This window comes from Vombatus ursinus, unplaced genomic scaffold (assembly GCF_900497805.2).
Source record: "Vombatus ursinus unplaced genomic scaffold, bare-nosed wombat genome assembly UNPS02014859.1, whole genome shotgun sequence".
Lineage (NCBI taxonomy): Eukaryota > Metazoa > Chordata > Mammalia > Diprotodontia > Vombatidae > Vombatus > Vombatus ursinus.
Window position 1 is genome coordinate 5,690,253 of NW_020954637.1, and position 14,302 is coordinate 5,704,554.

Below are 14,302 nucleotides of genomic sequence, written 5' to 3' on the forward strand. Positions count from 1 at the left end.
TAGGGCCATTCTGACTGCTCAGGGAAGCCCTAACCCCACCTGTCCTGGAAGGTTTGCATTTTCATCTGGCTGAAGGCAGGAGGCTGAGCCTGTTGACCTCTTCAGATCCTTCTTAGGCCCTGTGCTGGACACACGAGAGAGGCAGCAAACCTGGCCTTACGAGACTAAGAGAGAGGGAGCAGAAGAGCTAGGCTTCACGTGGCTGGAGGACTGAGGCTGTCGTGTGAAGAAATGGTAAGTGCTGGCATGAGGGTCAAGAAAAAATCAGACATCTGGTCTGAACCCCAAGCTCTCTTCTTACAACCCTGTTCCTACATATTCTTGACTCGCCTCAACTCAAAGCTCCAGGAGACCTGCTCCCCACCCTCTGCCTTTGCCTATCCCACTCCCCACTATTTCCTTCTTTCCTTTCTGTCTCTTTCTCCCCATTGCCCCTTCCTTTTTTTCTTTCCTTCCCCTCCCCATTAATCCATTCTTTCTCTTTTTTCCTCTTTCCCTCCCCACTGCCTTTTCCCATTCTTTCTGTTTTCCTCCTCTCCCCTCCCCTCCCCTTGTCCATATCTCTCCCCACTGCCCCTTTCCCTTCTTTCTGTTCCCCTATGTCCCTCATTTCCCCCTAACCCTCTTTCCTCCTTCTTCCTCCCTCCTCCTTTCCCCATGAAGCATATGTGAGCCACAGACAGGGCACCCAGTCTCATACTCAGGAGGTCTCAGTTTCCATGGCTTCTTCCAGGTTGCTTAGTGGGGACCTCCCAGGGGAGGTCCAAGAGGGATGTCAGTGAAGACCTCAGGGTTACCTTGACAATTTCTCTTTCCAAATCCTGGACTGCTGTCCATTCCAACCACAGTAGCCTAAAGTTCTCTACCTCATTGTTGGGGTCAGGAGCAGCGTGGGGCTATGACAATAGGGTCAGGAGAAAACACCAAGTGCTGGTTGACCATGTGTCTCCCAAGGAGTGCAGAGGCACATGTGTCCATGTGTTTACGCTTGGGGCCAAAGTGCCAGGGGCCCCAAGAGGGATGTCAATATGAGTGAGTTGGGATGCATATCTGGAGTTTCAAGGCACTGAGAGTGGGTCCTAGTGAATGTGCCTGGCTATTAGGGAAAGCAGCAACATGTACGCACCTGGGAGAGAGTCTGTATGGTAATATATGTGTCTAAGTGAATACCTGTGCCTATATTGGGTGAGTGCCAGCATAGTATGTGGTCAGGAACCAATGTATAAATGGGTGTGCGTGTCAGTGAGAATGAGTGCCTACTGCTGTATTGGGTGTGGAGGAGGCACTTTTTAGTGTTTACTGATTAAAAGACTTATTGGTAAGCAGTGTCTGTGCATGTGGGAAGCATTGAGTGTGTCTGCATGTGGGGCAGAGTGTTACCAAGCAGGTGATATGATGAGCCCATGTTGGACATATCTAAGAATTAAAAGACCTCTCACTGGAAGAGACCTTAGGAACCATCTTGTCCAACCCCTTCCTTCCACAGATGAGGAATTGATCACAGGATCATAGATTTAGAGATCAAAGGGACCGTGGAAGTCATCAAGTCCACCTTTCCCATTTTACAGATGAGAAAACTGTGGCCCAGAGAAGTTCATGGATTTCTCCAAGGGCACACAGTAGTAAGCAGCAGGGGTGAGATTTAAACTCATGTTCTCTCACTACAAACCCACTGCTTTCCAATGTGTCATTGTGTTAGCAGAATAAGAAGGGAAGAGAGAAGATCAATGTATGGGTGAGAATGTCACTGGTTAGATGGGTCCATGTGTAGATTGATGGGTACATCAGGGTGTGGGTGAGCATGGGCTGGGGCAAGGGCACTGAGGAACAGGGTTCAGAGGAAAGGGGAAGACCAAAGGAGTGTTTGGACAAGACCACGAGAAAGCATAGGTGCTAAGAAGCCTGATGGTACATGTGCCTAGACTGTGTGAGCTAGGGCCAGAGATCAGTGGGATGGTGACTGATATCCAGAGCAGCTAAGGCAGGATCAGTACCAGTAGGTACTGTCCTTGAGAGCCCCTGGAAGCAGCCAAGGATCCAGAGGCCCAAGGACAGAGGATGTCAAGGGACCATGAGTGGGGACCAAGAGATGGCTAGAAAAATGGCAGCTGAGTTCCTACCCAATCAAGGGAACCTATATAAGATTTACAGGCTCAGGAAGGAGTCAGACCTGTTCCATTTGTCTTTGAACTTGTCCTGTGGCCTTTGAGCCCCAAGGGTCTGTGTCATGGAGAGCCCTCCCAGGGGCCTGGCACAACGGCGCCCTGGGATGGCCCTGTGCCTAAGTTTCTTCTCAGACCTCTCTTGCTGGGCTCACTTTACCCTGACACGCTCTGCCTCTACTCACACACCCAGGACCAGTGTGCCAGGAAGGCCCCAAGATTGAGGATCAGGCCCTCCCCAGGCCTAGCTTTCTCCCTGGGGCTTTGGGGAGGGAGCATAGCTTAGGTAGGTGGAGGTGGCATCTTAGGGATGTGTCTACACTCAATCTCCACCGGCAGAGGGTCATAGATGCTGCAGGATGGAGTGTTTCCCTTGCAGTAAATATTAAGGTAACTGCGGTACTCCTCGTGGTAGGTCTGGTTGTTGAGACACAAGACAACATTCTTGTCACATTCACACGTCTGCTTGTCACACTCTGTCTCATTCTTCTCACCTGTAGGGGGAAAGGCAATGGACTTGGGGCAGGCACCTGGGGGGTGCATAGGGAGCCTGAGAATCATAGATGGTCAGAGCTGGGAGGGGCCTTAGAACCCAGAATGTCAGAGCTGGGGGGGCCCTTAGAACACAGAATGTCAGAGACTGGAGGTATTATAAAGGTTATCTAGACAGATCTTTCATCTTACATGAGAGGAAACTGAGGCCCAGGGAAAGAGTTTCCTCAACCAGGAAATGACAGAGCAAGTGCTTGAACCCAGGACTTATTTGTATCTCCCCCCCACCTCTTCCACCGCTACTTGAGAGCAGTAACTGTGCTCTTTTTGTCTTCGCACCTTCAGTGCCTTACAAAGTTCAAGCTCATAATAGGCATTTGATAGCCAGTTATGTAGAGAATCTCTCCATTAATACAGATCAGCAACTCGCTATAATTTATAGTTTCAGGAAGTTACCCAGGGCATTGAGAGGTGAAGTGAGTTGCCCAAGGTGACACAGCCATGAGAACCTGACTCTTCCTAACTCCCAGGCTAGCCTTCTCTTCACTAGTCATGATGCCTCTCCTTCACCATAATATGCCCCTAATAATTCTTTGCCTTTGTTGAATTGACTTGTAGACTGATCTCTAGGGGATTTGAGGGCCGAGTATAGGACAGGGGAGGGGTTAGGTGAATAAAATGGATAGCGTAATGAACTTGGAGTTAGGAAGACCTGGTTTCGAATCCTACCTCAGACCTTTAATAGTTGTGTGATCCTGGACGAGTCTCTTAACCTTTGTCTGCTTTGCTTTCCTCATTTGTAAAATGGGAATAATAACAGTATCTGCCTCTCCGGGTTGTTATGAGGAATAAATGAAATCACATTTGTATAGTGCTTTGCAGACTTTGAAAGGCTCTATAAATGTTGGCGATCATCATCATCACCGTCATCATTATTACTCTGCCTTGTCGGAGCCTGGTAAGTCTCAGTTAGCCAACTCCCAGCCAGACTGATCAGGCCAACAGCAGGTAGCTGCCCCAAGCCCACCCTCCAGAGGAAGCCATACTCACTGCAGGTGATGGTCTGAGTTTCGTTGTCAATGGAGAATTCGTATCGATCAAGAAAGGGGTGGCACCCCTGGTCAAACAGCTTCTGGTAGCAGCAGTCATGGGCATGGCAGCACCTGGGGTTGGGAGGCAAGCAGGAGCACAAAGGAACAAAGGGACTGCAGTCAGACCCCTTCAGTTCCTACCTATCCTTTGCAGAATCTAAAGATCGTAGATGAAGAACTGGAAGGAATCTTAGAGGCATTAGAGACCATTAAGTCTACTTCTCCCATTTTACAGATGGGGAAACTGAGGCACAAAGGTTAAGTGACTTGACCAAGATAAAAACAGCAGAGCTGGGTCCTCTGATTATGGAACCAGTTCTCTTTCCGTGGCCCCACATGGGTTCCTGAGCACAAGTAGCTGGACCAAGAACATGGATGGTAATTCTTTGAATGGCATCATCCTAAGGGACTATTCTTTTCCTCAGGGCCCACCTGGAAGATCACCCTCATCCATTGAACCCTCCATGAACCTCCCCCACCCCAGTCCTCTCCCTTGGCCACATCAAGATGGTTGTTGTTGAGTCACTTTTCAGTTCTGTCCGACTCTTTGTGATCCCATTAGGGTCACATCTTGGCAAAGATACTGGAGTAGTTTGCCATTTCCTTCTCCAGCTTATTTTATAGATGAGGAAACAAACAAATAAGGTTAAGTGACTTGCTCAGGGTCACACAGCTAGTAAGCGTCTGCAGCTGGATTTGAACTCAGTTCTTCCTGGTGCCAGGTCCTGTGCTGTGTGCACTATGGTGCCTCCCAGCTGTCCTAGGGTGGCTTTAGCTTCATGGAATCTTAGCTACAGAGCTGGAAGAGGCCTTCACCATCTAGTTCGAGTTCCCCATATCATGAATGAGGAAACTGAAGCCCAAAGAAGGGCTGCGATGTTCAAAGTCAGTTAAGTAATGAAGCATCAGTAGAAGGCCACACAAGTACAGCGGAAGGAGCAGGGGCTCTGGAGTCAGAAGACCTGCATTCAAATCCTGCTTCTGAGCCTTCCTACCTGTGAGACCTTGGGCAAGTGATTTAGCCTCGGTTTTCTCCTCTGTGAAAAGACCAATGATGGATGATAGTTAGACATCATCTGACAGAGAGGTGGGGGCTTCCAGGAGCTGAATTCGAGGTACAAGTTCAGATGTGGCCAGTGTGTCAATTTGTCTGGTTTGGTAATGCCTTTTTTGTTATAAGGCAAAGGTTTTTGTTTTGTTTTGTTTTAATGGGGGGTGGGATTTGGGAGGAAGAGACTAGAAATGGGGATGTGGGGAGGGGAAAGGAAAAGAAAGAAAACAAGTGTTACTGTAAAACTTAAAAGAGAACAGAAGGGCACTTGATTGTATTCTTTAAAGAATGTCTCTGGATGTAACAGACTTTCCGTCTCACCCTCTTCTCCTGTTCTTTTGTGCAGATGGCAATACTTGAGCTTGGTGGCTTTTGTCATATTTGAAACAACAAAAAATTGAGATTAGAAGAAAAGGGATGGGTTGAGGGGCAGCTAGGTGATGCAGTGAATAGCGTACTGGCCTTGGAGTCAGGAGGACCTGAGTTCAAATGTGGCCTCAGACACCTAACAGTTACTAGCTGTGTGACTCTGGGCAAGTCACTTAACCCCAATTGCCTCACCAAAAAAAAAAAAAAAAAGAAAAGAAAGAAAAAGAAAAAGAAAAAAAAAGGAAGGGATTGGACTCCATGGTCTCAGAGGTCCGTTGGGGCTCTCCATCTGAGACCCTCTGAAGTAGGTGTGCTAAGGATTATTCTGCCCATTTCAAAGAAGAGCAACCTGAGGCCTGTAGAGGCCTTGTTCCTGGTTCACACAAATAAGTGACAGAGCTGAGATTTGAAGCCAAGTTCAAATCTACTGCTCCACTCTGCTTTCCTCTCGGTGGTACTTGGACATAAAATGAGGAAGTCCAGGGTTCAAATACTGTCTTTAGCACTCAGTATGGTACTTTAAGCAGAATTTTGTTTAGTCATTTTTCAGTCGTATCTGGCCCTTCATGACCCCTTTTGAGTTTTTCTTGGCCAAGATACTGGAGTGGTTTGCCGATTCTTTCTCCACCTCATTTTATATATGTGGAAACTGAGGCAAACGAGGTTAAGTGACTTACCCAGGATCACGAAGCTATTAAGTGTCTGAGGCCAGATTTGAACTCAGGAAGATGAGTCTCTCTGACTCTATCCACTGGGCCACCTAGCTGCCCTGTGCACAGAATAGGCCATTAATAAATGCTTGAATTAATCAATCAATCTCGGAGCTAGGTCCTGAATCCATATCTCCTCTCTCCTAGTTCAATGGCTTTTTCTCTAGCCACCTTGTCTCAAACTCCTTTAGCTTCTTCATTCTTTCCCCACCTCTTCCCATCCCCAGATCCTCATCTCTCTCCCTTAATATGTGACATATCCTGACATAAAACCAAGAGAGGGGGGACAGGGTTCAGGTAAGGACCATTTGCAATATCAACAGCATGACCAAGGAGCCCGAGTTGTATTCAGACAAGACAGTCACCATCTACCCTGTGTAGAACCCTGGAAGAGCTCTTGAGTATACCCATGGAAAATCAGGAGCTTGGCTGTATTCTTGGTGTGCACCAGTAGAATAGAACTTGAACCCTAGGGAGCAGGGGGAACTTACCAGTCCACTTCGTCCATGGGCAGACCCCGGCCACCTAGCCCACAGTAGCAGCCATAGCCCACAAAGGAGATGATGGCACTTCTCCCTGTGATGGTTTCCACCATCGACTTCAAGTTCAGTAGGCCTCCATGGACCATCTGCAGGACTGAAAAAAAGGCCAAGGGGTAAGGTATTGATTTATGTTACTTAATTGTTCTTCTTTATTATGAAGAAGAATTCTACTGGGGTATGAGGGTGGAGAGGAGTCATTGGGAAGTGACAGATTATGAAAATAAGAAAAGAGAATCAATAAAACAGCATTTACAGAGCTAAGAGAGACAGAGAGAGGAAGGGACAGACAAAGAAGACCAGGGTAAGGAGCAGCTACGTGGTGCAATGGATAGAGCACCAACCTTGGAGTCAGGAGGACCAAAGTTCAAATCCAGTCTCAGACACTTGACACTTACTAGTGACCCTGGGCAAGTCACTTAATCCCCATTGCCTCACAAAAAAAGAAGACCAGGGTACCCCAAGTGTCATCTAGCAGCATCACTGGAGTACAGCATTCTGACAGCCAGTGAGCTGGTTGTCTTCCTCCCCTCCCCCACTGGGTACCATCACTAGAGTTCTGAGTTCTCTCTTGGGCACATAAGCCAATCTGGATGTCCTGTTCTTTTCCTCTTTTCCTACCAATAGGTCACCTGCCCAGCTGCCCACAAAGGCCAGGTTTCCCGAGGGCAACAGCAATGGTTTTACTAGAGGTCTGAAGGCAGAAAAGAAACCAGAGACAGTGGAAAGAGCACAGGATCTGAAGTGAGATGTCATAGGTTCAAATCCCACTTCAGACACTAAGCTTTCATTTCTACCTCTACAAAATGAGGGGGTTGGATTGGATGGCCTCTAAGGTCTTGTCAAACTCTAGATCATCCAATCATAGATCTAGAGCTCACCTCACATCAACAGATTTAATTGGCTACCAGATCTTGTTGGACCCAACTCCTCATTTCTCGCATCTGTCCCCTCCTCTCAACTCACATAGCCACTACCTTTGGTCAAGGGAAGATAACTTCTGGGTTATTGCAATAGCCCGCTGATTGGTCTTTCTCTCTAATCCCTCCTCTGTACTCTCCTACTCAATAATCTTCCTTCCTCTCCTACACCTAATTCTCTGGACTTCTTTCTCTGTCATACTCATCCTGGAAAATCCCTCCACCTCTTCAGCCCCTTCCTTGGATTGGTCATTTCCTCCTGAAACTTCCGTTTTAAGGAAGGACCCACTGCCCAGTCACCTTCACCCCTTCATTTCTCTCTGGATCCCACTCCTGACACTCTGAGCTTCTTTCTCTACTATGTGTGGGTAATTCTCCCCTCCCCCCACTCTGAGTTTCCTATTTTATGTTCTCTTCTGCCATTAGAACGGAAGTTCCTTGAGGGCAGGAATGGTCTTTCTTTTTGCTTCTATTTGCGTCTCCAGCGATGAGCACAGTGCCTGGCACATAATCAGTGGTTAAATAATGTTTGTTGACATGCTTTGACTCTAGTAGATTTCTGCTGACAAAAGGATCAAAATACTGGCGCAACGGATAGAACATTGGGCCTGGAGTCAGGAGGACCTGAGTTCAAATCTAGCTCCATACGCTTGACCCTTAGCGAGTCACATAGACTCTGTCAACCTCAGATTCCCCATCTGTAAAATGGGGATAATAAACCCTGTCTCCCAGGGTTGTTACGAGGGATCAAATAAGATAATAATCGTAAGGTGCCTGGCACATCGTGCTACATAAATGTCAGTTATCATTATTATTATATTATTTCATCTTTACCTTAACCTTTTAAAATTTCTATTTTGGGATTTATACTATTCATAATTATTAATACAATTGTATGATTATATAATTCGTAAATAAGTAAATATACCATAATAGAGATGCGTGTTCAAAATTTTTTTAACTACTGGGCATTAGCAACCAAAAATTCAGAGGCTCACTTCTCTAAACTGCATTCTCCAGCACAGAAGTAGAATGACCTTGGTCTGGCCTACAAGTTATTTGGAAATCCCATAGTTAGCACGCCTCCATTGAGAAGCCAAAGTTAATGCTTGTTGATTGATTGACTGACTGTTTCCTGAGAAGTACATGTTCTCTCTCATTTAGGACTGAGCTTCCCTCTCCAGCTACCTTGGAAGCTTCTATTCTAACCAGTTCCAATTTTCTTCTGAAAGGAAAGCTTTCCCATTTCTCTCTCTTCTTTCCATTCTCCCCAGGGCCCAACACCTAGGTTCTTGATGATGATGTTATTTTCTAAGCTCAAAACCACTTTATCACTCTTAGAAAAGATAAGGGGAAGGGTAGCCCATCAGGATCTGACTTTCTCTGCATTCCCTCCCCTTTCCAAAATCAACTCAGCAGATTTTTATTAAGTACCTATTATGTGCAAGGCTCAACACTAAAGGCTATGGAGAAGGGTCTCATAAAATACTGTCTTAGGTTTGCATTGGAATGGAACTATCCAGCAAGCTGGACCCATGTACCTTTCCTTCCCTACAGATTCTGCTACCCATGCCCTGAGATTGACTCCTTCCCTAAGAGAAAGCAAAGCTGACTGGGACAAAGTTTTGGCTCAGTTAATAAAGTATTCTTGCTTCTGGATTTATGAGTTCTTAACCTTTTATCTCCCTCAATATCTATTCCTGGTATAAACCATTTGCCCCACTGCACCCTACCCCCATCACCTGAGAAAGGCCTAAATCCTGGATTGGTCAATCAGGAGAAAGACATTTTGGCCCACTCTGAGCTTAATCTACCATAATGCTTTGCTTTGCTCTCTGAGTGAACCCAAAATGCCCATTTCTGTGCCAGCAACTCCAAGGCCAGATGAAGCTGACCAGGAATATTCTTCTGTTTATGACTACCAAGGACAAGGTGACTTGAACCAGACTCTATCTTGCATAATGGGACTTTTGTTATATTATGTCATGTTAATGGTGAAAGAAAAACAGACATCCTGGATCTATAATTTCAATCGACACCTTGATATTTTCTTATTTTATTGTATTTACAACCTATTCCATTAAGAAATTCCTTTCTCATATTGTGGTTAACACATACGGAGCCTATAATTTTGGTTGACACAGGCATCCTGACTTGGGATTGCTTTAAGTGTATAAAAGGTCTCCTTCAGCTTGTTTACTCTGAGTTCAGGATTATTTTCTGACTCCATCATGCATGATTCTCTGGCTTAATGAGAATAAATAAGCACGTTATAGCACATGTACAGCCTGATTCTGTTTGTTCCCTGTTCAAACCTTTGGTAAGGTGAACTCCATTCTGTTTGTACTTTGGACAAACCTTTGGTTAAGGGGGGAACTGATTCTGTTTGTTTCTTTGGACCAAAGCTTTGGTAAATGGTTGACACTGGGGATCTTTTAGTTCTTGACCATATTCACAGAATCACAAATTCTCAGTGTTGGAAAGAGCCTCACAGGCCAGATTGCCCAGTCTATACTTGAACAAACCCTTGAGGGACGCTGGTGACGCCATAGAGGAAGCAAAGGACTTGTAGTCAAAGTTGGTTTTAAATCCCAGCTTGGCCACATACTACCCATGTGACTATAGGCAAATCACTTCTCTGGGCCTCAGTTTCCTCATCTATAAAATGAGGGCAATAGACCTGATGAAGGTCTCTTCTATCTCTTGATCTGTGATTTCATGAATCATGCCTTTTGCCTTTCTTTGAATAGCCAGCACTTACCAGGCAGGCTAGGTGGCTCAGTGGATAGAGTTCTGGGCCTGGAGGAAGGAAGAGCTGAGTTCAAATCCAGTCTCAGACACTTACTAGCTTCATGAGCCTGGGCAAGTCACTTCATCCTGTTTGCCTCAGTTTTCTCATCTGTAAAATGAGCTGGAGAAGGAACTGGCAAACCACTCCAGTACCTCTGCCAACAAAACCCCAAATGGGGTCACGGAGAGTCAGATATGACTGAAAAACGACTAAGTAACAACAACAATAACAAACATAATTGGAATCACGTACTCTCAGGGCTGGAAGAAAACTTAGAACTCTCACCTTGTTCAACCTTCTCACTTAACAAAGGAAGGAACTGGGGCCTTGAGAGGTAAACAAAGGAACCAGGAGTCCAACCTAAAGGTCTATAGGATTTAGAGCTTGTACTTCTCCTCCTCAGTGATACATATGGGGAAACCAAGACCTTAAGAAATTAAGTACCTTTAAAATAATAAAATCAGGATTCAAACTCAAATCTTCTCAGCCAAGACTAATACTCACTTTTTTTCTTAAAAAAAAAAAATCTAGGGGCAGCTAGGTGGCATAGTGGATAGAGCACCAGTCCTGAAGTCAGGAGGACCTGAGTTCAAATCTAGCCTCAAACACATAACACTTACTAGCTGTGAAGTCACTTAACCCCAATTGCCTCGCCAAAATAAATAGGTAGATAGATAGATAGATAGATAGATAGATAATCTAATATGCCCCATCCCCATTCTACCTTCCTCCCAGGAACTGACACCTGCCTTATAACAAAGAAAAACAGTCAAGGAAAAACAATTAATATAATGACTGCCTCTGATGGTGTATATAAAGTTCTGCTAAGCAGGCCCCTATCTCTCAAAGGAAGAAAGAAAACGAAGTTTGCTTCCTTATCATTCTCTAACACCATTATTGGTTAAAAAAAAAATCAATGTTCATTGTAGTATGTTACATAGCTTCTCATCTCCTTCTGTCAATTCCCTTTCTGCTGAATTTAATATAGTGAACATCAGCTTAAATATGCCTAAGAGATTACACACTCAATCATGCTTGTGAACAGGGGACAATTTACACACACACCCACACACCCACACATTCATATGCATGTGTGTGCACGCATGCACGTCCACACAAGTATTCACTGCATCTCAGTAATGCAGGAAGCAGCATAGTATTAGTGGAAAGCATTTGCTCTGCAGTCAGAAGACTTGGGTTCAAATTCAGGCTCCATTACTCACTACTGTTGTTGTTGTTCAGTCATATCTGACTCTTTGTGACCCCATTTGGGGTTTTCTTGGCAGAGATACTGGAGTAGTTTGCCATTTCCTGCTCCTGCTCATTTTACGGATGAGGAAATTGAGGTCCAGAGAGGTTAAGTTAGTAAGTAGCAGAACCAGGATTTGAACCTGGGTCCTCTGACTTTGAGGGCAGTACTCTTTCCCAATGCACGGTACTACTCCTCCCCACCCAGTCCCAAGGCCCATGGCCAACTCCTCCAGTTAGGTACATCCACCCTACACAACCACCTGCTCCTCAGAGAGGACACTAAGTTCTGCTGTGGTGACTTTGGGCATGCCACTTACCTCCCTTTCCCTCTTCCTCAGAAGCTTCCCTTGTTCTACTTCCAACCCCTCCCCAAGCTCTGCTGGGGCCATTACTTGGTCTCCAGCAACTCCAGGGAGTGCACGGGGACAGGAGATGCACCATAAACATCGCCTTTTAATGAGGCTTGCTTAACTCTGGGGCCCTAGCAGGCTCAGGCTTCATAAATGTCAGGTGACGGGTTCCCGGTGTTTGTACGTGGGCAGCCTGGGGTTAAACAAGAAAGGAGGAAGCTGGCTGGGCACAGTACCCACGGATGACAAGAGGTCGCTTGAGGACAAACCAAAGAAGTCTAGGAGACCCCAGGGAATGAGCCCTTACTCACCGCTGCCTGCTAGAATAGTGATTGTGAACAACTTTCTGATGCCTGGGATGAACCTGTGAGACAGAGAAACCAACATCCCTCATCAGGTTCCCTTCTTGCCACACGCCCGGGCCTGCTACAACCTGTTGAGCCCTGGCTTCACGTTCCCATAAACACCTGTTAGATGATGTGGCTGCCCCAGCTCCCCTCCCCTCAGTCCCCACCGATGTCTGTTATTAACGTCTGGCAGCAGGAAGAAGGTGGCAAACACCCTGACTCTTTCACTGTCGCCCCACTTCAAGGCAGAAGGGATCTGTTACCACCTTGCTATTGAGGGGAGGGAGGCCCCAGCCAAGAATCTGTAAGAACTCAAAGGGTAATCTATCACAGCAACGGCTGGAGGAGGGTGGCCCATGGAGAGATGGAGAGGAGGCCAAAAATGAGGAGGAAAATTATAGCATTCAAAGTTGGAATGGACACGTAGGGGTGTTCCAGTCCAAGCCCTTCATGTTACAATGGAGGAAACTGAGGCCCAGATTAGTCTCTTTCCCTCAAGTGGCAAAGGACTTGGCCAAGGTCATATAACTATAAAGGAGCAGAGCCCCAGGATTCTGACTCTAAATCTGGGGACACTGAGTGTGGGGGCTTAATATGATAGGGGTCAAGAGACCAGTTCTTCTACGGCCTTGATCCTTGACCCTAACCTTTCAGGGGCTTGGTTTTCCCATCAATAAAATCAGACTGGTGAGAGCAGTATTAGATTAGACAATCTCTAAACATTTCTATGAGTCTAGAGAATTTCTAAGACCAGGATTTGGGAAACCAGATTCCCCTTCTCTGAAAAACACTAATATCTAGAAAAAGCCCACCCTACTTCCCTAAGGATACCCATAAGATTGGATCTTCTTCTCTCCTCTGAGGGCCTGGCACTTACCTGGTGGCCTTCCAGAAAGAGGTGGCCTGGGGGAAGAGTATCCCAGTCTGCTCCACTGGCATCTTCCAGGACAGGGGTCTAACCAGCCCCTTCTTCCTGAACTCTTTGGGGTTCACCTGAGCCCCATCTTCCATCTTCTGAGGTCTGGGGGGCCAACAACATAGGGTTTGCTCTGTCCACAAAGCACGGGAAAGGCTCCAGGGAACAGGCCCCAGCTTCACTCTCTGTCTCCCACGGGTGAGAGGCAGTCCTAGAATAATGACCAGTGCCCAAAGGAGTAGGGTGACACACACCCTGTTCCTCCTCCTCCTCTCAGGGAAGAAGAAGCACTACCCACACCTGGCTAGGGAATCCCCACCCATATCTGGTTAAGTGATGGTGCCCATCTGGCCGGCATACACTCCCCCACGTCTGGCACGGTCGGACCCTCGGCGGGGTAATAGGATCATGGCTCTATGGCCAGAAAGGATCCCAGAGGCCTTTGAGTCTGCCATATTCCCTAGGAAGTTCAGCAAGCATGGGGTGGGGGATGGGGTGGGAGAAGGGAGCAATGTTGTTTGCCCCTCTGGACAGTGGCTCTGAGACCCTGAACACTCTGGTCAGTGGCCAGACTTCTCAGGGATAGTTCTGGGCCTGAGTATTCTACCCTGGCATCTGGCAGCATCTAGGGGGAAAGACAACAAGTCTGGGAGTATAGAGTACTCATAGGGTTCTGGAGCTAGGAGGGGCCTTAGAAACCATCTGGTCCATTTTACAGAGGGAGAAACTGAGACTTGGAAAAAGGAAGTAACCTATAACTAGGTAATAGGACACAAGCTTAGTTTCTAGTCACTTCAATTAAGCATTGATTGGCCACCTACTATGTGCAAGGCCTTATTGCTAGGTATCTCCAGGATCAAATATAAAGTCATCTGTTTGGCATTTAAAGCTGTCTGTCCCCCATGATCTTTCCAGTTTTCATACATTTCCCTCCCCTCTAGGAATACTACATGTAGCTATGCTGGCCACTATAGTCCATCTTTCTTTCTTTGCACAGACTGATCCCCATTCCTAGAATGTTTTCTCTTCTCACCTCTGCCTCCTGGTTCCCCTAGGTAATTGCAGTGGACTGCATTAGGAACAAACAAGAAGCATTTCTTAAGCCCAGTCTAGACTAACCTAGTATTTTGATACTTGGATAAACCCAAAGATTCCAATGATTGGAGCAAGAACTATTCTACAAGCTGTTGGGAAGACTGGAAAGTAGTCTGACAGAAACTAGAGACAGCATCAAGATAAGCTCAAAATGGGTACGTGATACAGACAGAAAGGGTGATATCATAAGCGGATTGGTGGAGCATGGAAAAAGTTAC

At 46.3% G+C, this 14,302-nt stretch overlaps 1 protein-coding gene across 1 annotated transcript; it reads right to left on the reverse strand.

Moving 5' to 3' along the window:
- Positions 1-601: 601 nt before the first annotated feature.
- Positions 602-13,244, reverse strand: PLA2G2F (phospholipase A2 group IIF). Its single transcript, XM_027841441.1, has 5 exons — positions 12,951-13,244; positions 12,038-12,090; positions 6,367-6,511; positions 3,705-3,817; positions 602-2,656 (listed from the first exon to the last, which is right to left on the reverse strand). The coding sequence occupies exons 1-5, from the start codon at positions 13,082-13,084 to the stop codon at positions 2,445-2,447; spliced, it is 657 nt and encodes a 218-aa protein (XP_027697242.1). The 5' UTR covers positions 13,085-13,244; the 3' UTR covers positions 602-2,444.
- Positions 13,245-14,302: the final 1,058 nt, after the last annotated feature.

What these genes read in the sequence shown, in the direction of transcription:
- PLA2G2F (XM_027841441.1), bottom strand. Translation starts at nt 13,084, where the DNA reads ATGGAAGATGGGGCTCAGGTGAACCCCAAAGAGTTCAGGAAGAAGGGG. An exon ending in CACTATTCTAGCAGGCAGCG is followed by an intron (nt 6,512 to 12,037) that starts GTGAGTAAGGGC and finishes CCTTTTTTTCAG; the next exon opens with TCCTGCAGATGGTCCATGGA. An exon ending in AACTCAGACCATCACCTGCA is followed by an intron (nt 2,657 to 3,704) that starts GTGAGTATGGCT and finishes TTCCCCCTACAG; the next exon opens with GTGAGAAGAATGAGACAGAG.